This window comes from Tetrao urogallus (genome assembly GCF_951394365.1).
Source record: "Tetrao urogallus genome assembly, chromosome: 9".
Classification (NCBI taxonomy): domain Eukaryota; kingdom Metazoa; phylum Chordata; class Aves; order Galliformes; family Phasianidae; genus Tetrao; species Tetrao urogallus.
The window spans coordinates 22,950,555-22,973,392 of record NC_136822.1 but is presented as its reverse complement, the minus strand read 5'-3'; the positions used below and the strand labels follow the sequence as shown (position 1 = coordinate 22,973,392).

The window sequence follows — 22,838 nt, the reverse complement described above, 5'->3', positions numbered from 1 at the left end:
GTGCTCTGAGACCCAGAGATTTATTCTTGGGACAGGTGATAAATCTCTGCTTTGTGGCCATTTTCTTTCTGCTTTCTGCAGTTTTATCTTGTTTTGTTTTGTTTTTCTTTTAACCTTAATCACTTGTCTGCCTGTTTGCTTTCCTCCCTTCCTATTCTTCTCATACGTTTACTGAGAGGCATTGAAACCAAGTACAAAACCCATTGAAATATTTGGTAAACAAGAAGCTAGTATAATCTCTTATTAGGAATGTGGAAAAATATTGCTATTTATATTAAAGTAAAGTTTGTAAATGGTGTACAGCAGTGTTAACAAATGTTTAGCAGATGACTTAATCTGTTTTACAGTGCACTACCCAGGGCCCCCTCGAATACACATTGCCCTGGCGGACTCTCCTTCTATGCTTGCAGAAGTTGTGCGGTTCTGCTGCTTCGCTGCGCCCATCGTGCACACAGCCGGGGCGTGCTGACCTGAGTTTGCAGGGAGGATTTGAGGGAGAAGTGGTGAGTGCCAGGGGTTGCAGGCTTTAGCCCTGCTCTGAGTCACGCAGTCTGGGTGACAGCCCTGCAGCAGAGCTTTCTGTCTGCGTGGCTGCTGAGTGACCTTGTGGTGTGTAGAAGAGCAGCTGCATGGGCCTTTGCTCTGTTCTTGCTGCCCGTGTGATGGATGTGACTCTTTTGTCCCCAAGGTCAGCTGCTCCCTTCTGCTTAGGCTGGAAGGAGCCCCATGGGCTGTGAGCAGTGGGTGGAAGCCCTGGGGCTCGGCTGCTTTGGCAGCCCTGGGGGCGGTGCGAAGCTGTGTCCTGTGAGTGCCAGGCTTCCAGGTGGGGCCCAGGAGAAAGCAATTTCTTTTGATAATCGTGGGATGTTACCTTGCTTTAACCAATGTGTGTTTCAGGGAAGTTCAGATTTGCTTTAATTGCTCAGAAAGCAGAAATGGAACCTGAGAGGTATTGCACGTGTCCTGGGTTGGAGCCTGGCTTCCTGTGCTAAGCAGGACAGCTGAGTGGCAGTGCAGACTCTTCCATCTTTACACCTGTGTCTGCGGTCCTGTGACGCAGGTCCTGTGTGTTGTGCAAGCTTGGTGGTAGACCAGGCTGTCAGTTTTGTGAAGGCCAGCCCAGGTGCAGCATTGGGAAGCTCTGCAGCTCCCAGCCTGTGCTCTGGTGCATGTTGGGCTGTAGGGCTCTGCTGCCAGGAGCCAGGATTGCCTGAGCTGTGGGGCTGCTCTGAGCTACAGGGTCTGGGCAGCCCCGAGCTGTCCTGAGCTGTGCTGCTGGGGCAGGGAGCCTTGCTGCGGGGCGGTGGGGTGAGTACTGCCCTGCTTGTCCTCCTCTGGAGGATGTTCTGCACCAGCTAAGGACCAAGCATAGCAGGCTTCTCAGATGCTTCCAAGAAGGCATGCAGACAGTTTTTCATCTCTTTCCCTCTGTCCTATTGTCGTGTATTTTTGGGGCTGGGAAATGAGGAGTGGGATAGAAGAGCTTTATGAGCCTGCGGCCCTCTGAGGCAGACTTTGTAGTTAATTCTTTAAAGACTTTTCTTTGCTTTTCTTCTTTCTTGTTTTTAAATTTTTATTTTCTTCTTTCCCAGTAGCAGCAGCCTCAATATCCCTTTTGGGACCAGGGACAACTTTCACATTGTGACTCACAGCGAGCTTTTTCCGATAGCTTCCTCATCTGAACCTAAAACTGAAGTAAGCGATCCTCTATTTCTGTCTAGATTAAATCCTTGCAGAGGGGGAAGAAAAGTCTGCCAGGAGAAGCGATTTTGAAAGGCAATCACAAAAGGCCTCAAACTACCTCTAGGGTTTTCCACGTGCAGCACAGGCAACTGTGCACTGTGTTGGGTAAAAGCTTAGTTATGTGGCACGGAATTGGGATTCCCTCTGCCAGAGGACCTGGTTTCTTGGGAATGGCTCTTCCATTGCAGAACAACCACAGGCACATCAGTGTTACTCTTATGTTTGCAAGAACAGAAGTCTCTTTTTTTTTTTTCCATGTACACATTACCAGTACGTGGTAGTGTGTACAGCAGCATCTGCAGGGCTCTTTTCCTCAGCCTGAGCTGCTTGTCTGAGCAGTGTCACTGCTGTGGTCACGGGGAGAAATGCATTGTGCTTACTCTTTAATTTGATGTATAAAGGGAAAAAAGCTTAGTTTTCTCTGGGATGCACTCCTTTAGGTAATAAGCAAGTGAATGTTGGGAAATAGTTATGCTGAGTTCTGTACATAGCTGCATACTGTCTTTTCTCTTTCAATGAAAGGAGCTCTGGAAGCCTTAAGTTGTGGGAATCTGTTGTCCTTTTATTGTAAATTAAGAGCAGTAAACTTTCTCCATGCTTTGCCTGAAGAATTCCCTTTATAGAGTCATAAAATCCACAAACTCAGATTCTGTGCTCTACAATGTCTTAATCAGTCCATGAAGTTATTCCTTATCTCTCAAAGTTGTTGCCCATTAAATATCTTGCTGCAGGGGGTTGGTCTGCTATGTTTAAAGTTTAATTTAATCAGGTTGTGGGGTCTCCTCTGGAGATGTTCTGGATGTTTTCCTGCGTGACCTGGTTGAGGTGTTCCTGCTCCGGCAGGAGGATTGGACAAGATCATTCAAGGTCCTTTCCAATTCCTGATATTCTGATTCTCTTTACCAACCGGAGGTTTCCTGGAAACATCACACCTGGCAATCATCTCAGCAGCGCAGTGCTGTCTTCCCTGCCAGCTGCCCTAACATGCTGATAACTGATGCCCTAAGCCTCTAAGTATGCACAGAAGTGGAAAGCCACTGCAGCGGGGGTGAGTCCTACTCTTCCAAGGAAGAATCCTTAATGGAGAAACCTTCTGATTTCTGTGCTGGATAGAACGTTAACTCCTGGCTTTGTGCAGGTAGGAGTGTAGGTGTCCATGAAATGGCTGCAGTGGTACCGAGGACAGGCTCTGGGACTGTGAAGCTGTATGCAGGAATTGCCTGAATGAAATGCCAGTCCTGCACATGCTGAAGCAGTAAGGACAGTAGGATGACACAGCTGCCGTCTCTAATTATGGATGGAGTTACCTGTCAGGAGGTTCTTTTGTCAGTGGGGCAGGACCTGGCTTTTCATGAAAGCATGTGGATGAAATGTTCTGCAGTACACAAAGATGTGAGCGTGCAGGCCTCTGTGGCATTGATGCTGATCTGGCATCAACTGGCACTGATCTCCAGTGTGAAGTGAATTCTAGGATAGTTTTGTTAGCATTCTTTTGTATACTTGGGTTTTGATTGCAGGTTATTCTTGTTTGGCTCTGCTTACGTACATTGCTTTGAATCCTCAGAACAAGAGTATGAAAATGTTGTTAAATGCAGCCTGCCTTTGAATGGAGTCTCAATTTTGTTCTTCATAGAAGGATACAGATCTGTATTTTTTTAGATTGAAATGCTATGTTGTCGCTTAGTTCTTGCAAAGCCACGGGTTCTGTCCTATGCTTTGCCAAATATTTCTGGGTAGTTGAACCCTAAGTATTTTGAAGTAAGCTGAGGGGGAATCTTTGGACGGGCAGCCTGACTTTATTACCCAAAAGGAAATGTTTGGTGGCAGTGTTTGCCTTTCATAATGAGTGAAGAACACAATCTTGTGCGTGGGTTTAATGCACTGAGATAAGGGAGGAAAAGCTTAAAGGCAACCCTTGAAAAGGACCTTCTCATGCTAGATGTTCAGAGCTGTTCCAGTGGCTTTAAAGCCTGTTTGTGATTCTCCCTCTTACTTCAGCTTTACTTGTATCATTTTTTCACTTTGTTTATTGTTAGAAGTAGAACAGTAGAAGCGGAGAACCGCTTGCAAGGGAAGCAGAAGTGAAATGTCGTTGGCCTTCCTCTCTGAAGATCACAAGTAGGCAGCAAATACTGGAAAAGGAAGGCAGTGCTGAGTAGGCTGAGTGCACTCAGAAACACCAGTTGGCAAATGGGACGTGTGGATTCTGGTTGGTTTCCCTGAAGCTGTGCAGGGCTCATGGTGCAGAGGGCAGTTGAAGCTGCACAGCTGTTAGTGTGAAATTCTTCTAAAACATGATCGTATGCTGACAAGTAACAGAAACCAAGGGTGAACAGCTTTGGAGATGACTTCTTTGTGCTGTATGTTGGGTTATGAAGTATGTCATTGTAGGATCACTTAATGCCATGGCTGTACTTCTTGGTTATTCTTGGTTGGAGCTTGCCAGAATGTTTACATTAAAGCTACCGAAGAAGTTCTGCCTTCAGTAAAAGACTGAAGTGTGCAGCTCTGCATGAGTGTGTGAGGTCCCAGAGGAAGGAGAGAAATGCTGTTTTCAAGTGCAGGCTGCCACTCTGATGGATTAAATGTTACGGCACACATAATTTTTTTGTGTGCTTCAGAGAGAAGCAATCATTTGTTCAGGGGCAGAGGATTAAGTGCTTACAGGGCAGGCAGGAAGCCTCAGCTCTGTGTGCAGTTTCACCCCATCGGAATGATTGCAGACATCAGGGCAGACTGAAGGGTCACTTTATTATGCAAACATGGATATTTTTCCAAAATGCCAGCCAGTTTTAATATATAAGGATCTGCAGACACAGCTGTTAATTCCAAAGGGTCAGAAGGTGGTGAGCATGGTCTCCAGAAAGACTCCTCCTGTATATCACATGCTTTTGGTGGCTGAAGAACAGCGGATAATGTATTTCACCCTTAGCCATATAAGTCTTTTTCTTTCCCTGGACTCCAAAACTCCCACCTCCTGGTCTTGTCATTTTTTTTTTTTATTAAGAAAATAATTTGGTGTGAGCTCAGTGCCTATGAAAGGAAACTGCTTTTATAGTCCTACTGGTCAGCTTCTACATCAGAAGCCGCCAGAGAATGTGTTTTCATAGCCAGAAACGGGAGAAAACGGACATGTTGGGGCTCAGCTGGTTACAGAGGGGTGGCTGTGGTGGTGGCCAGGCGGTCCTCATGCTGGAGGCTGCTGGCCGAAGTTAAAGCTGGGCTGGTAACTCTGCTGCCCTTGGGAAGAGGAGTGGGGCTGACAGGCTGAGATCTGATCTTTTCTGAATGTACTTTACTGCACCAGACCGTTGCCACACATACGCAATATACCCTAATCTTGTTAGAGGACTGTGCCTCATTATCAAAGCCTTCCAACCCAACCAAACGCAAAACCGCATAGACCGTGTGTATTTACATCCAGTTGCTGTGAACAGACTGAAGTGGAATGAACAAGATAAATATTTTTCTAGAATAATCCCCCTAGAACTCGTGCTGATTACGAAGGCACTGCAGGACTTAGGAATGCATGTTTTAAGCTATCAAAGCGTGCCAGCAAACGTTTTCTGCCCAGCATTGCCATGCTGGCTGCTCGGTGCCTCAGCATCACTGTAGAATAGCCTTGGGAGGCCTTACAAGGACGTGTCTCCAATTCAGCCGGGATATGGCCGTGCTCTGATGGCTGTAGCTTGGGGTGAAGTGTCCTGGTGCTCGTGGCACAGGATGTGGTGCCGGGGCTGCTGTGAGTCTCGGGAAGCCCAGGGGCTGCAGCGGTCGCACCATTAGGCTTGCTTGAGGCGGCTCTGGTGTGTCAGTACAAAGACATCTTCAGAATGTTAGGGAATTTCACTTCGCTTTTTTAAGAGGCTTAGGAAGCTGCACTGGTAGGAAGTCATGGTAGAAGTGATTGCCAGAGTAATCTCAGAAGCAACGCAATACATGCAGTGCCATGAGCCTTGTGCAGATGGTGATCTGGAGCCTTAAGCACATCTCCAGAAACATTCCTTCCACAGCAGCCTGTGCTTCAGGCAGCGCTATCAGTTATACAGCATACTGCCGAACTGCGTCAGTGGAAGCTTTCACTGGTGTTCACTGTGTCCTCCTTGCTTCCTTGGGTCTGCTTTGCTGTCGTACTTCCACTGGACCACCTTCTCTGTGGGGTGTCCTGCAGAACACAGCAGTCCCAGTCTCGGGTGTGTGCCTGTCCTGCTTCCTGAGGGCGCAGCTTAGGGCAGCATCTGATGCTGTTCCTATAACTGCTCATTTCAGGAAGAGCTTGGGCACAATACAGAGAATAAGGAACACCAGAGCTATGGTTGAAAGAATGGGGAGTGAGTCATGTGTGGCACTGTGGGGGCTGTGAGGGGAAACAGTGCTGTGCCATTGAAAGTTACGTCACAGGACAAGGAGTTGTGTGTGCTGGAGTACATCCAAGTGTCAAAAATAGACCCATTTGGGTGAAAAACAACAAAAACAGATTCTAAGTTGTTATTGTTTGATCCTACTAACCTCGTTACTGCTTATGAAATTTGTTTTGGTCAGAAGAGATTTAAATTAAATTGCTGGATTTTTAACAACCTAAGCAGATAACAGATCTAAAGAGGAATGACAGCTCAGAACAGGGAAGTGAAAAAGAAGGGTATGTCTGAAAGTGAGTCCTCAAGCCATGCAAACCAAATGGTGACTGAGGCTGCTTCCTACCAACAGCCCCTAAAAAGCTTGTTGCAGCAGTGGGCATTGGTGAAGCAGTGCTGTTATCAGGCCTATTTCTTCTCAGGAAGAGAAGGCTTTTAAATACCAAATTCCCTGTGAAATGCAGACATTAGTTATCTGATACTTAGTTATCTGATACTTGAGAAGTTGGATTTTCTTTTATAACTCATTTTTAGTCCTGGGAAAAGATTTTCCAAGCAGCAACTTCCAAGAACTGTTATATAAGCATGAGTGTATGTTGTAGTGAGAAATGTTTATCACAGATGCACCCTGTCAAGATAAAGTAAACAGGCAGTTCTATGGAGCACTGCTGTCTGTGTTGCTCTTGCTGGGCTCTGGAGCAGAGCCATCCTGGCTGCCCTGTGCCAGCATTGCTTAGCCATGCCTCCTCCAAATGCAGGATGGCCACACTGCTCCCCCGTGGGACCGGAGCCTCTGCTTTCCCCAGGCAGTGCTGCTTCATGTGTTCGGCCTTCTGGAAAGGGTGTCGTGAAGCTTTCTTCAGAGGGCATCCCCTGATGGCAGTGCGTTGGGTAACAGATCATTTTGGTATGAAATCGCTACTTAGGGAATGGCCGTTCTGCGTCTTCTTGGAGGAAAGCTAGTGTGAATGCATGTGAATGCACAAAGCAAAAACAAGTGAGGTAGTGAGAAACAGCAGCCGGCGTGCATGCAGCGGGCAGGAGCAGTGTGCTGGAAGGAAGCACAGGTGGAGAGAGGAGAGCAGGACGGGCTGAGAATGTAACGCAGCGATGGTGCGCTCTGAGGAGCCGTCACCTGCCCTGCTGTACTGTCACTTGTGTCGTAAAGGGGAGACCAGGAGCACCTGGGCGTCACTTCAACCATATGGGGTGTGATAAGAAGGTGTTTGGTTACTGACGTTGGTGCGCACGCTGACCTTGCTGTTTCACAAAGCCAAGCCAGCAGTGTGCTGTTCCATCTAACGTGGAGCTGGAGAGAATTTAAACTATGCAGCTCAGTCACAGAAATGGTTCTGTTCATAGGGCTTTGTGTGCTTCATGTACGCGCAGACTTTAAGAGCACAGAATGGCAAATGTGGCCCCAGAACTTGCTTTGGTGTTGCGTATGTGAGTGTAGTTTTTCCTACAGGGCTAACATAGGGTTTGTTCTGTGTCATTTTGGCTAACTGTACTATCTGTGTTTTGAATGGGGTAAATTGTGTAAATTGGGGTAAAGTGTTCTTCCTTTCCAGAAGTGACCCCTTCCCCCAAGCAGTGCCAGCAGTTCTGTAACATTTGCATTAATCCATCGATTTAATCCAAATGCTATGTGTGATTATATATGGTATATACTATCTGTATTATGTGCAACACACTGAAGTTTTAAGCTATATGTAACATAGTACATGAAACTAAAACAACTTAAAGAAAGAAGCCCTTGTCTTATTCATGCTGTGTTAAGCAGGCATAGTGCTGTGAAAGCGAGCTGTCAGCACGGTGGTAGTGCTGGGCCCTGCCTGTGCAGGGCTGCTGAAGAACTGTGCTTTGAGGGAAGCAAAGGGTGAAGAAATATGGAGGTGCTTGGAGTTTTCTTTGAGAAGAGACAGAGCAGGAGGGCGTTTGGTTTGTGCTGATGTCTGGTGGGGATGTGCTGTGGCTGGGCTGACGTGCATTAGGGATCGTCCTGCTGCCCTCCCAGCCTGCAGCTCGGCTGGCAGTGCCACCAGGTGGGTGTTGGTGGCTTCCTGGCCTGGCTGTGCTCACCAGGAGACCTGCCGGTGGCTCTGGATGCCATGGCGCTGCCCTCAGGCACCTGCTCTGCTCTGCCACTGCTGCCGCCACCTCCTCCTCCAGGCGCTGCCTTTAAGCTGGCTTCTGTCTGCTGCCACCAGTACAATCCATGCGTGTTTTGGTTGTTAAGGAATGTTTTGATGTTCTTGTGCTCACGGTAAATAATCCGGGTGAAAATACCAAAGTTACTGTCTAAACTCTGCAAGAAGGTAGGAAGGAAGAACTGATCGAAGATCAATAGGAGTCAAAAATGAATTAAAAATGAAATGAAACACAAAGGAACCTTACTGAGCTGGAGTTGTCACTGGACCTTGAGCTGGGGGAGAACAGCTCCTCTTGGTTAATGGGAACATTCTTTACATTACAGGATACTTATATGGGATTTCTTTGGCTTCTGTTGATCTTAAGAAGCACCAAAGAAAAGATGCCCAAATGCCTCTGAAGTGAACCCAATCTGTGTGTGCATTTATGATTTTGAGTTAAGACAGGTGTTAGTGAGCTGAAATGGCAGAGCTGTACATGTCTGCACACTCTCAATGCACTTCTGTGGTCCAGTACCCAAAGACAGGTTTTATTTACATGCTGTACAAATACCCTCAGCAGTCAGCACCGGTCCGTGCGCGGGGAGCTCAGACATCGGTGTATTCGTGGTAGATGCGCACTTCGGACCTCCTGACGCTCTGCAGAGACCTGATGCTCTCACTCCTGGTTCTCATATTTGATTTCCTGAACAGCCTTCGTGAGAACGATCTACACATGAAAAAGTAAATGATCGGATCTAGACAAACATTACATGCAGACAGGAACAGTGTCATTTCCTTACAGTAATACAAGATTTTGTGTGCAGAGTCGTCCAGCAGTTTATCCAGATGGCTGAAGGTGAAGGGTATCCTGCACAAGTGGTACGGCAGGAAACAGGTGAAGAACACAGCCACGACAACCCTGATGCTTTGGTTATGCTTTCTCTTTCTGCTCGACGAGCTAATGAACTGTTTGCTCGATTTATAAATGTACCTGGATATGGCGATGTAACACCCTATGAGCACTATTAGCACCACCATGAAGGTGCAGGTGTTGATGTAAATGACGGCTGTGTGCCACTTGACTCCCAAGGGAGACTTCAGCTTGATGCAGTCGTCGATGTTCCTCCTCGTGGGGTAGCCATTGGTGAGGATGAGGTTGGGCAGGGAGAGGAAGGCCATCACCACCCAGACACAGGCGGAGAGCACCTTGGTGAAGGTGATGCTGTACATCCTGGAGTCCCCAAAGGGCTTCACAACCTTCAGGTAGCGGTCGATGCTGATGAGCCCAAGGAAGACAATGGTGGTGTACATGTTGGCGTAGAACAGAACTGTCGTGTATCGGCACAGGAACGAGTTGAAGTGCCACGGTCCCAGCTGGGAGTCCTGGATTATCTTAAATGGGAACGTCAGCGTCATGAGAAGGTCTGCGACCACAATGTTCTTGAGGTAAAATATAAAGCTCGTTTTGTTTCTGATGTGGAAGAAAATCCACACCGCCAGGCCGTTCAGCAGGATGCTTGCCAGGAAGATGACCAGGTAGAGCACAGGAAGGACGATGGTGGTGAACTCGTCCTGCGTGGCGTTCCCGGGGGGGCCCGCCGAGCGGTTGGGGGCGGCGCTGGCGACTGTGCTCAGGTGCTCCTCTGTGGGGCGAGAGCAGTGTTAGAGTGTGCGTGGTGTCCGATGGATGAAGAACTGTCCTCTAGAATGTCACCTCCCTGGGCAGCCCCGTGGGCTGCTGGTCAGCCACTGAAAGCAGCAGTCAAATCAGCGCTGCTGAACTCGGCGCATTACAGCACGCGGTGTGAGCACAGCGGTGCTGCTTCCTGCTGGAAAGGGGCAGCAGAGCTCTGGAGGGTGCCTTTGAGCCTATTCAAATGCTAATTTGAAACTTAATTTACTTAATGTAATTGAAAATCACATTTTCTGGGGATTTTAAGGTTTTGTGTACAAGTGTTTGTGAACAAACTCCAGGCTCTTCTACATTATCTCTTTTTTTTTTACCCAAAATGTTTGCACCTTGTCTTGGCTGGTAAGCCAGGACTGAACCCCATGGGGCTGCATGGCAGAATACTGAAGGCCTCTTTCAAAAGGACTCATCTGAACGTTGGAGGCTGTGTTGGTGACACTGAGCTGCTGTTCCTGACTGTACCTGGTGGCGTTCCATAGGACAGGTTGTACCCCATTATTTGTGGTGTGTCGTCAGCTGAAGTGCCTCAGGAGTCCCTCTGGCAGCCACAGGTCCAGGCCTTGGTGTGGGCAGCACCAGTGTTACATTCTGGGGGAAAAACAGAGGTTAGAGGCAGCCCTGCAGTGCCAGGGAAGCGCGGGCGCCAGGTACTGCGAGGCTGCAAATGTGGAACCCAGTGTGTGCTATGAAGGCATGATAATGGCATTGCTCCAAGAAATCTGGTGACACCAATTTGTAAGGCAACGCTGCATATTATTGATTCTTGTTTCATGCAAGTGCAGTATTTTTTCCATCTTTTCTGTTTGTCAGTTTTGATTAGAAAACTGCAGCTAAATGGCTCAGGTCTCAGCTGTTCCACTGGCCCTGGCTGCCTGTCCTATGGGGATGAACAGTGGACAAAACTACTGATCGCTTGTGCAGATGTAAACTTGACACAGGAACAAGTTCTTCTTTCGAGGTCCCTTCCAACTCTAAGGATTCTGTGACTCTGTAAGTTTCAAATTGTCACTAGGTGGCAGTAAAGCAAATATTATGTCTTAAAGCTCTGGTTTTAAAAAAAAAAATTGTAATTCTGCTGTTTTTAAGCTTTTTCTCAGTTTAGCTTCTCTTTGTCTGACATTGTTTAGAAATTCTGGCTCCTAATGAGACCATCAAAAGTAATTTAGGTATTTTGTCTTGTGCTGAGAAGCAGTAGTTGTCTTCCTAGGGAGTAAGAAAAAACTCCATCACTCTGTTACTGTTGTTTATAATTCACAACTATTGTTTTTTGCCCAGGAGGCACTGAGATCAAAAGGACAAGAGATTTTATGGAAAGATGTGTATCTGTATCTTAGGCAAAGAAGACGCTTATTTCCCTGTTTCTCAGAGCTCCTTTCCTGCCTGTTGCCCGGTCCCCAGAAGGCCCCCTGCTGTCCCACAGCCCGGAGGGTGAGGCAGGGACAGGTGGCTGCCGTGTGCCCATGCAGTGACTGCGGAGTGCTGTGGGTTCAGTGGCTCTGGGTCAGGTCTGTGCTTCTTGTGTGCTGTCACTTACTGCAGATCCTGAAGGGAATTGCTGTAAATCCTGTTACAAAAAGCTCGTGAACTTCTCCACCTCTGCCTCCATCCTTCAAGTGAGCACTGTCACGAAGGGGCTGCATGGATCTGACAGCATGCAGTGACCGAGTGCATCTTTGTACAGGAGCAGCACCTGCGCGCTCTGAAGGTTTCAGCTCTTGACTCAAGCAGAAAATGAACTGATGTGTTCTGACACAGTTGAAGGGTCCCTGGCTGCATGGTGGTCTCAGCCACCGGCCTCTGCTCCCAGCTTGTGCCAGTCAGTTCCCATTGGCATCGTGGGGCTTGCTGTCAGCAGAGATGGGGCAAGCTGAGACTTTCAGGCCCTTGCTCAGTGCATCAGGGTGCAGTTCCTTTCCTCGCTGTAGATGGTGTTTGTTTTGGTGGATGCTGTTACTTGGAGCCACAGGGCTGCTGGTCTGAGTGCTGGGATTTAGGCTGTTACCTTGTAGCTGAAAACTGCTGCAGAGGATGGACTGCAGCTGCTAGGACCAGAAACATCCAAATCACTGTCACAGAGGGCTCTCCCTGCACAGGCACATACCTGACTGCCCTGGGGAATGGGCTGCAGCTCCAGCTGAGCTGTGCCTGTTGCGTGCAATGCTGTCAGCAGCTCCTATGCTTGCCCTGTGATGTGTGTGCTTGGGTGCTCATTGTCCCAGTGCCTGCAAAGCCATGTGTGCAGGAGAAGCCCAGCTGATTGCTTGTCGTGCTCTGCTGTCCCTTCCAGGTGTAGCAGGGCAGGGGAGCAGAAGCATCCCTTCTTTCACACTTTTCAAGTCAGTGCTTCCAGCAGATCCCATAGGGTCTGGCTTATCCTTGCCCACAGCACTTGCTGTGGGGGATCCCTGCAACGTTTGTCTTCCTTGCCTCTGAAGGTGAGACTGCAGTCTCAAACTGCCCAAAGAAATAGAAATCCTGCTCTGTCTTCCCTCAGGCCAATTACGTCGAGCACCTGAACGGATTTCTCTCTGTTATCTTATTGCTAATGCTGTTAATAGTAAAACATGTTCCAAAATAAAATCAAATCCCAGCAAAGTGTTGGTTGGCAGAAGAAAGCAGCAAACTCTTCACAAATACTGTCACAGAGCTGTGACAGCTGATCCACATTGGCAGTGCTTTGTGTCCTGCCTTGCTGGCACAGCTGAGCTCAGCAGCAGCCTCCATGCATGCAGGGGTGGAGGATGGAGATGACACCTGCCAAAGGCTGCCCCAGTTATGCGTTGCGGACTTTCCCTTATGCTGTTGTAATTCTGAAACTTTAACATCACAAACAGGTTGGTGAGGGCAGCAGGCGCAGTCACAGTAGTCCCTGCTGCATGGAATTGGTTATATGACAAGTTTTGGGATACACAAAAATGATCCTGCTTAGATTCAGAAATCCAAAGGTGCTCAGATAGTTTCCTGCTAAAGTCTATTAAGCTAAGAAGTACTGGATAGACAGAGCACATTCCTTGTGTCCCTTGGCTCTGCAGGCTGCGGCTTTTCTGGTAAATGCCACTGCATTTCAGACTTGAGGAGTACAAAGAAGGTTGAAGAATAGTTTAAGACGTTTTGTGATTGTGCTCTGGCTACGTGCTCTAGTAGTGACTTTCTTACTCGTGGAACTGGATGTGGTATTTCTGTGCTGGACAAGGTTGGTTTTTAACTCCTTGTCCTGTTCTTCACACTCTTTTCTTCTGACCAGTTTCATCCTGTGTTTCTCCAACCTCCAGCCTCATGCTTCCATACAAATGCGTTCTGTTTGGGTGCTTCTGAAGATGCACTGGAAGCTACTCCTTCATTTTGTGTACATTTTTAAGCCAGTACGTACCTTCTTCTCGTACACTTGGCTGGCTGTTTTTTTCTGCCTTTCCCCTAAAGGCTGTCAATTGCAGCAAATGTAGGTTAAGCACATGCTGTTTCACTGATGAGGTAACGTTCTGCTGCCATTGTTGACAGACTGGTTTATGTGCCTGACTGCAATGGCCTCAGATGAGAAATGAAGTAGTCGTCTGCACGGTAGATTTCACTGCCAGGTGGGTAGAGAACAACTGTGGGTTTTCTAATGAGTAAGACTTTGGGTTGCCTCACTATTTGAAGAAATTCAATACCATCACATCTAATTAATCTTCTTGCATCTCTTATTTGCAACTCCTTGAAAGTTACAAAATTTTCTTTGGGAGGTTGAGCAGAGAGTTTGGTTTTAGAGCTGTGGGCTTTAAGTGATGCTGGCTACCTGAGCAGCTCGGTACGCCATTCACTGCATGTCAGCATAAGGTCTGGTAAGCGGCAAAACTAAAGTAAGCAGAAGAAACGTGCAGCAGTTTGTTAAATTTGCTCTTGACTGACTGTACGTATGTGCTTTTCTATTGCCATCAGAACAAAATCACTGACTTGCTTAATTGTAAAGATTTGTGAGGAGGAAAAAAAAAAGTGTTAGTGCAGCCAGCTGGCAAGCAGTAGCACAGGGCCTGCATCCCCGCCCTCTTCTTTACCTCCATCCATTCCCTCCCTGCATCATTTCAGCACACCTGGCATTGGGTGCCCACTTCTGTGGGCTGAGTGCTGGTGAGGTCATGCAGCTGCTTGTATTTCAGGCCGAGCCAGCTGTACGCGTTGGCTGCCTCTGACTGGAGCTGCTCCCATGTGTGCTGGCAGGGAGGAGGCTGGAAGCACCCTCCCTGGGCTCTGCACTTGCTGCTCCCCATTCCTGCCTTCCCAGAGGTGTGCAGGCAGCTCTGCGTAAAGCAGATACGTTGCCACCCCTGGCCGACTGAACTTCAGGAGGCTAAGAAACAGGAGCAAGGTATGACTGCAGCCGTGGGCTCCAGTGCCTGGCAGCTTAGTCATACCCAGAAACAGGAACCAGTGCCTCGGCTCAGAGAGCTTCACGTCTGCCTTGGTATCTAATACAAAACCCACTTCTTGGTTTCTAGGTTCCTCCTGGAAGTTCCCCTCTGTCCCAGCCTTCTTTCAGCTGTGACCAGCAGCCCTGTCTCTGGGCTAGCTGCAGCACAGCTTGCTGCCTGCGGGAAGCTCCTGGCTGAGAGCCTATCCTCTGCTATCCGCTTGTCCCCAGCGAAGCCAGTGCCAGCCCGGTGAAGGCTGCAGCACGCGGTGCCGTGCCCGCTGTGGGGGGCGGTCCGTGCCGCCGCTAGCAGAGCCTCCGTCCTCACAGCGCTTGGCCCAGGAGCCGGCTGTGGGAAAACCCCTCCATAAGCTGTTCCTGGGAAAACTCAATTTTCCCTGTCAGTCGCTCAAGTTTGTGTTAGTCCTTCTCAGTCCTTTGCCACAAAGGTAAAAGTACAGTGCGTGTGCATCTGAGTAACCAGCTCCATTGCTCATTTCTGCTTTCTGCGGCAGCCTTTGGCTTTGCTTTGTTGCAGATACTGCTTACACAGAATCACAGAATTGTAGGGGTTGGAAGGGACCTCCAGAGATCATCGAGTCCAACCCCCCTGCCAAAGCAGGTTCCCTACACCAGGTCGCACAGGTCACGTCACGTTCAGCTTGTGCCTGTAACTCTGTTCTGCTGCGCAGTTTCTGGGGGCCTGCAGTGGGTGCAGCAGTGCAGCAGGATGCTGCAGTGGGAGTAAGTAATGTGAAGTTCTCCGTTTGCCGCTCTTGCCACCAGTATCAAGTTCAGCAGGGGGTAGGGCCATACCTATAGCATAACGTGGTTTCTTTAGTTAAAAAAGATATGTATCTATGTAGATCTTATTTTCTCAACATCAGTTTTGGAATATTTTGTCCAAATGATTTTTTAATATTAAGTTGAAGTGAATGATTATGAACCCTAATTTCCAGTATGTAGGATGGGTCTGACGTGAGGCCTGTTTGCTACCCAAATCATCGAGTTTGTCCGTAATTTTTCTGTCTTTTGAGATCATTAAAAGTTCACAGGTTTACATTGCTTACTTTGAATCAGATTTTCCACACACAGGTTACAAACCCTAGCAGAAGTTGTTAGTCCTTGTTATAAGGCTGTCTATTCTGGCAACGCATTTGCTGCACCTAAAGATTCGTGAGTTCTTTTTCCTCTTAAATATGTATAAGGATTCCTAAGTGATGCTGAAGAAATGCTTTCAGATCTCTGGTTGCATTAGTAAGGAGAATGTGCATCTTTTGTGACCCGGAATCAGGGTCACAGCTGTCATGTTGAGGATGGGTCCTGCTCTACTGTGCTGTGCTTTGCAGCTGGCAGACTGGCTGTAGTGGTTGGCTGTGTGCAGGCTATTGTCTGTAGCACAGGACGGACTTGCAAAACAGAACTGAAGTTCAGTGGTTCTAGGTCTTGCAGATCCTCATATCAAATACTGATTGCTCTGTTTTCTTTGGTTTTGCTCAGTAGTAACTTTCTGAAGCAGATACTTTTAGCTCTGCTGAATGTGGGCTGCCTGTGCCTCAAGACTGTGGGCACCCAGCTCAGTAACTCTCTGTTGAGATTTTCAGCCTGCTGAACTCAGAAATGAGACCAACAGGATCCTCAGCATTGGTTCTTTGGTGCACTTTGCCAGCACTTTGCCAGTTCTGAAGCAGCGAGATATGAAGTGTAGTGTGTAGGCATCTCTCTTATAGGCTGCAGTTGTTTTCACATGAGAGTTTAGGAGAGAATTGGCAGCAGAGAGGCCCCACATTGGGCTGCAGGTAAAGGGCTGTTGGTGGCAGAGTGAAGTGTTGCAATTCTGAGTTGTTTTTTTTTTTCTTCCTGAAAACGAAGGGAAGACAGTGCAGTGTTTGACAGAGTTGGGATAATGAATGTTTTCTTGGAATGGCAGCCTCTAATTAGGCAGGAGGAAGGGATTAGCTCTAGTGCTGCCTTTGTCTCTGTCTAGAAGATGCTACTGTGTTGTTTCTGCTTGTGCAGAACCTGCTGATAGCAGAAGCTGTGCTGTAGCCCATTGCTGTCCCTGAGCCCCTGCTAGGGGCTGCCATGCGAGGTGCAGTCAGGCTGCTGCCGGCCTCACCATGGCGCAGCACACACCGTTTCCCCTCTCCCTCGTTCCTCCTGCTCCTGCCACTGCTTTCTCTCACTCATCTAGCAATTAAAAGAGCACCTTCCTTCCTGAATCTTCACCATCTTCGTCCTTATGCCATTGGCCTTGGCTCCTTCCTTTCTCCACACGTTGTTTCTGATCTCCCACGTGATGTCAGCAGGATGGCAGTGATGTGGATGATGCTGGAGATCGGTTCCATGCCTTTACCTTCTTGTTGGAAGCCTGTGAGTCTGCTTTGCCTTTCAGCTGCACCTCCTGGGTGCCCACTGCTGTTGTGCTGATAGCTGTGGAAATATATATACTTCTTTCCCCCTCTCCTTCAAGAGGAGGGCCCCCATTCCCAGAATCATAGACTAGATGAGGTCAGTAGGCACAAACATCTGGAGATGGTCTGATCCAGCTCCCTGCCCAGAGCAGCAGCAGCTGCAGTTCTGACTACCCCCCACAGTCAGACTGTCAGAGGGTTCCTGTCGTTCCGTAAGCTGTTCCTCCTGTGTGCTGTTATCCCAGAGTCAGTTTTCTGCATGTTAAGAAGCTGTTAGAAACACACTGGCATGGCAGAGAGCGAAGGCTGGTGGCCGTTGGCAGCGGGGGATGGCTGCTCGGGTGGGCATGGGAGCCTCTGCTGAGCAGTATTGCGTTGTGAGCGTGGATATTGGTTCTGTGCGATGGGAAACGGGACTGAAAAACTTGCAACGGAACTTTAAAAGCAATCAAGATGTTGTCTAGGTCAGAAAAAGATGAAGGTTTGTGACTGCGTGGCACAGTTCTTGCCACTGTGTACCGGCCACGTCTCCCAGGTGCTGCAGGGGATGCTGCAACAAGATATGAATAAAATGCTGGTGCGCACAGCAGTGTGCTGCTGTGATGGTGTCCTTCCAGTTCAGGGTTGATCAGACGTGTAAGCCTGCTCCTCGTAGCACAGGACCTGTGCTTTTGTTTTTTAAGAAGATACTGGAATATGTAATGGCAGGAAGGGCTGAGACAGCTGAGTTGTGAGAATGAAGTGCTGAAATCCCGCTGCGCTGCTTTGACAGCGCTGGGTGAGCAGCTCTGGCCTGGTCCCCTGGCAGGGACGTGGTGCGATGGCAGCGAGGTACCCGCAGGCCTCAATTCCTGTTGGGCGCATCTTCGCCTGGCCCCAGAACTCTCATAAATGCAGCACCCCTCGAGTTCCTCGTGGCCGGCCTGGGCGTCCCACCACTGCCGTGCGCAGGAGCAAAGGGCCGCTGCGGCCGTCTGGGCTGGGAGAGCCCGGCCCTGCCCAACAGGCTGCGTGCTGCGGGGCTGCGTGCCGGCACAGGCTGCGCCGCGGGCACCGGGTGAGCTGGTCTGCCTGCTGCTGCCGCCCTGCCCTGGGGATGCCCCGGCAGCCTGGGAGGGCACGAGGGTGAGATGGCAGCGGGCCGTGATGGGAGGGAGAGCCGCGGGCGGCAGGCAGGAACCGGCACAGTGCTGTGAGAGCGGCTGCTTGCTTCCCACGCATCCCGATGCAAACAGATGCTTTCTGCCTGAAACCTCTCCGCACCCTTCGGCTGCTCTGCCTCCACTGCTCGCTGCAGAGCGGGCCCTCAGACGGGCTGTGCTGAGCGGCTGCTGGGCTCCGGTGCCAATGCTCCTGGCATCCCTGTTTGTGAAAGAAGATTGCAAAATCTTCTCTGGAGTGATGGGACAGTATGTGAAACCCTATGAGAGTAACTCCGAGCGTGCCCAATGAGAAGACAGGTTTCTGTGTCCTCATAGCGCAACTATGGCAAGCCATTTCTGTAAAATATAAAACCTTCAGTTGCGTTGCTGTTTCCAGTTGTTTGTTGCTGAGCATAACCACTTCAATCTGAAGTACTCGTTAAATGAGAGAGATCTGTGAAAGTGCCTATCCTGAACGTTGAGACAGATCTGACACACGGTGTGAGTTGCCTGTTCAGAGCTATGTGGTTTTTCCAGTGAACCTGACAAGTTTTAACATGATCGGAGTGAAGCATGAAGGAAGAGAACCTTTATTCTGTAGAAAGTAATTAAAAGAATTCAAGTACGCTTTTCTGTACTGAACGAGGACAAAAGGATCGAACGCAAACCTCGGACAGATTCAGACGTTATGGTAACTGGATCTTACTCGATATGACTTAACCTGTGCCAGGAAGTAAGGCATTAAAACCACAAACCCTCTTGCGCTTTGAATAGTATCTCAGAAGGAATAATTAGTAGAAATAGATCTGTATTTTTCTCTTGGGAGAAAAATAACAAGTAACGTTTACCGTTGAATTAATAAAAGATTGGAAGTTTTCACTACTTGAGACTTCCTCCCGCTTTTAATTGATCTGATCCTCAATTTATGCTTCTCTGTCTGATTTTTCAGCAACTTTTCTTAATTCCCACCTTCTTTTCAATGAAGGGTGTTTAAGAAAGGCAAAACGTACAGAGCAACCTATCGCACGCTTTTCAGATGGTCAGAAGTCACTTACCTGTCCCCGCTGTCGCCCTCCGTTCGTCTCTGAGCTGCATCGCGGAAGTGCCTCAGACTCCTCCAAAATGCATCTTGAGACTGCAAACAGTCACGAGAGTATTTCTTGTGCTAAGGTGGTTAAATAAACCATATCTGGAAGTAAGCTTCTGTGCTTCCAATCGCCTTTTTTTGCGGTACCTGATCAGAGAGGCAGGATTCACCTGGCCAGGAGCAACCGGAGCGACTGGCTCTCTCATTCCCGGGAATGACTCACATGCCGGGTAGGCAGCGCGCTCGCGCCTGGCTCCGGAGCAGCCCAGGCCTGGGACGCAGCTGTGATTCACGCAGGGGTGGGCTGCTGCCTGCCCCGGGCAGTGCGCAGAGCGCTGCCACCTGAGCAGCCGTGCCTTCCAGCTGGGACTGTTTGTCTGCGAGGGAGCGCAAACTGAATGCGAGGCTGAAAACTCTGGTGCTGGCTAGATGCAAATACCTGCTAATCAAGATTATCATGTCAGTTATTAATTTGACTGCATTTAGACGTCTTTAATGTTGTGCTTTGAACAGATTCTCTCATCCAAAGGTAGGATGAAAGTGAAATGTGAAGCCTGTAACTATTTTGGCTAAAATGACTGGACTGCCTGTTGGCTCCGTGCTTCCTGCTGTCACCGTGCTCTCTGAGGCTGACCCTGGGCCCACTGGCTCGTGCAGTGCGGTGCTGCCAGTCCTGGTGTGCATCCCAAGCAGGGGAACGAGGTGCCTGGGAGCACTGAAGGAGATACAGAAGGGGAAATGTTGCTGTGTGTTAGTAGAGGAGGATGAAGTGATTGATTTCCCACTTTTGCAGCCTTCTTAAATAGAAAACAAATACAGGCAGCACCCTCCCTCCATTAAATCCTCAGGAGAAAAATTCATCTTCCAAACTGCACTTGCAGAGCAGCGGCTGCCACGTCACGTTTCCTTGACCTTTGTGTCTGTTCCACCTGGACTTCGCTGTGCACACTGTTCTCTTTTTCCCCAAGCTGTGGGTGATGGAACCCCCAGCCGTACTTTTCTGACATCAGAGCCTTCTGCACAAGTTCCTTTGGCAGCTGCCTGGAGCCTTGTTGAGCCAGAGCCAGACCCACCAGCTGCCATACCCGTGGTGCACTGCTTCCTCTGGCTGTGCGTGCAGGGAAATCCTGTGATCATTTTCGCATTTCTGCTCTCTGCTCACTCCTGGGCAATCTGTAAGGTTCTCACTTGCCTCAGGACCTTAATCAGATCAGTCCCTGATCACAGGAGACTTCTGACAAGGTTCATCTTTGAAGACCAGCTTTTGCAAGGCAAAACAGATAATGCAAAAGAAGCCAGCAGGAACACAAGTTACACTTGTGCAGAATGTGATCTGATCTCAGGAGCTGGGTATTCTGACATTAACTGGTGGTCTTTGTTGCTTGCACTCAGCTTGGATGTGGCAAGAGAAATCTACCTCTTCCATTCAGTTTTTTTCACAATGGATACTCACTCTCTGGGATCATAGAATCATAGAATCACAAGGTTGGAAACGACCTATAAGATCATGTAGTCCAACCGTCTCCTCATCACCATTGCCACCACATGTTTGAACAACCCTGAATTCCAGTATCTGGAGTCTGCGCTGCTCTAAGGACCGCTGAGCTCAGGCGCTGACCCCATGCGTTGGTCGTGCTCCCAGCATTGCTGTGTCTGTGCCCACAGCAGTGGGCAGCCACGTGCTGCTGCGTCTGCTTTGGGACCTCAGGCATCTTCTGTACTGGGGATGTCTTTGGGATCTTAAACAGTGCTATGGGAAGTACTGTGGGGAAGAGGGAGGAGGAAAAAAAGGGAAAAGAAAAGCAATTTCTTACAGAGATCCAAGTGTTCAGTACTTGGTGTCCTGTATTTTTGTTTTTTGAATGTGGTGTGATTGCACATCAACTTTTCTGTAAAATCTCTGTCTTTTGATATATCAGTAAAACCAAAGGAGGTAATAAGCTCTGCTGCGGCATCCCCAGATGGCTGTTAAATTGGAGAAGCTGTGTGGTGGTTCTCAGGTGGGAGCAGGTCGAGGCAGGTCTGCACACAGAAGGGAGATGCTGTGGATGGCGCTTACGTAAAAGCAGCGCCAAGGAGATGTGGGGCTGTGGTGCATGAGGCGCCGAGGGCTGACCTGTAACTCTGTCGTGGCTCAAAGGCTGGGTGCCCCTTCTTGTGTTCTGATGGCTACTGAGCAATTCTCAGATGACATGAGTCTGAACAACTTTATTACAGTAATTATTGTGTTGCTTTACTGTAGAACTCGTTACTATCACATTGGCAGTACAAGCTGTGGGCTTACTTCTTAAGCAGGTTAGCCACCCAGATAATGGGAATCACTTTTTCTTTTTTGAAAAAGAAAAAATGGTGGAATTCTGAGAGCTTGCAGCACTGGTGTGATACCTGGTGCGCCAGGCTTCCTTGTGCAGGAGGTGCTGAGTCCTGGAAATGCCTTGGGAGCCTCCAGCATCTCCTTTCCTATGGAGGTCTGATGCAGCCCCTGCTTGGTGGCTGCCATTGAAAGGCAGGGAGCTAAGAACTCACTTTTGGAAAGCTTGTTTCTTTCTCCGTCCTTATGCTGTGCTGCACTCCCTCCAGCTGCACACTGTGGCTGATGATCCCTTCTGGGGCCACAAGTCAGTTTGAGAGCCTGCAGTCTTCACATGCAACCTGCTGGCCCTGCTTGCTCATGAACAGTCATACGGGGAGTATCCTGGCTGCTGGATTTGGCTTCCCAGCTCTTATTCACAATGCAAATCTTCTTTCTGTATTCCAAGTGAACTGATGTATGCTGTGTATCATGGGAGCTTTCTCAAAACTGGGTCACAGAAGTGCTGGTGGAGGGGTTGGTATTGGTGCTGGGCAGTCGGGACGTGTGTAAAGTGCAAAATTTGTACTGAGATGTTCATGAATGAGCTTACGGTCCCTCTGATTCAAAATCTGGAGGGCTAAATTGTAGGTGTCTTTGGCAGTGGCTTTCTTTTATTTTATAGGAGCAAGTAAAATAGTAAGTAAAAAGAACTATACGCTAGCCTTTGTGTACCTGAATAAGATGCACTTCCTACAAAACTTGTCTTCCTGGTGCCCCATGGTTCCCCTTCTGGAACCCAACAACCTGTGAAATGTTTAGAACGAGTGTCAGTAGTTTTCATGGGAAGCCAGAGCCTGGGAGCCTGCCGTGGGCTCATTTGTCCAAACAAGTCCAAGGCCAGCTGCCAGCCTTCCCACTTCTGGGCTGTGGGGGCTCCTCGTCTGGACTGTAGACGAGCCAAGCAAATGTGAACTTGGCTGTGGAAAGAAAAAGCCTCAGTGCTGCATCTCGATGATGATGGGCTGTGTGTGCCAGGTCAGGATGGTGCAGCTTTGCTCTGTGCTGTGTAACTGCTGTCATACCTCAGCAGCACTGGGGCACGGGTGTCAGCACCTTTCTGAGTTAAGTTGGGGAAAATTCAGATTTGGAAAAATAGCAGCTGTTCTGAGTGTGCCTTAAGTGTTACGGGAGTGAGACAGATTCCCAGGTGGCACTGAGGAGCCCTGCGGAGCCCCCCCCGCAGCCCTGGTGCTGCGCTGCTGCCGGCCGCTCGCTGTGGGGCTGCTCTGAGCTCACCTCTGCTTGAACGAGAGATAAAGTAGCACTGTGCTGTTTTGAGCCTCAAAATTGGAGAGACTGAAATGCTGAGGTGCTTTTACTTCTGTCTGGAGGCAGGGATCTAAAAACTGTCAGACTGTTAGAATTTAGGGGGCTTCCCCTGAAAGCAGATCAACGAGATGTCCCTTCCCCCCAGTCAGCGGCCATTTCCCCACAGCAGACCTTGGGAACCGGCTGCTCGCTGCCATCCTGAGAGGCTGCAGCACAGCAGGTGACTCGGGCTCCTCAGGAACCTCCAGCACAGCCCTTGCTTGAGG

General features: G+C 49.0%; 2 protein-coding genes across 2 annotated transcripts in view; one reads left to right on the top strand and one right to left on the bottom strand.

Annotated features, from left to right (window-relative positions):
* MED12L (mediator complex subunit 12L) overlaps positions 1-22,838 on the top strand; it is a gene marked incomplete at both ends in the record, with an annotated part of 102,037 nt that overhangs the window by 40,088 nt on the left and 39,111 nt on the right. The window lies entirely within an intron of this gene.
* On the bottom strand, positions 8,837-10,416 carry LOC306949793 (G-protein coupled receptor 87-like; the record flags this gene model as incomplete). The annotated part of the gene is made up of 2 exons (XM_079539818.1): positions 8,837-9,873; positions 10,383-10,416. The coding sequence occupies 2 exons, from the start codon at positions 10,414-10,416 to the stop codon at positions 8,837-8,839; spliced, it is 1,071 nt and encodes a 356-aa protein (XP_079395944.1).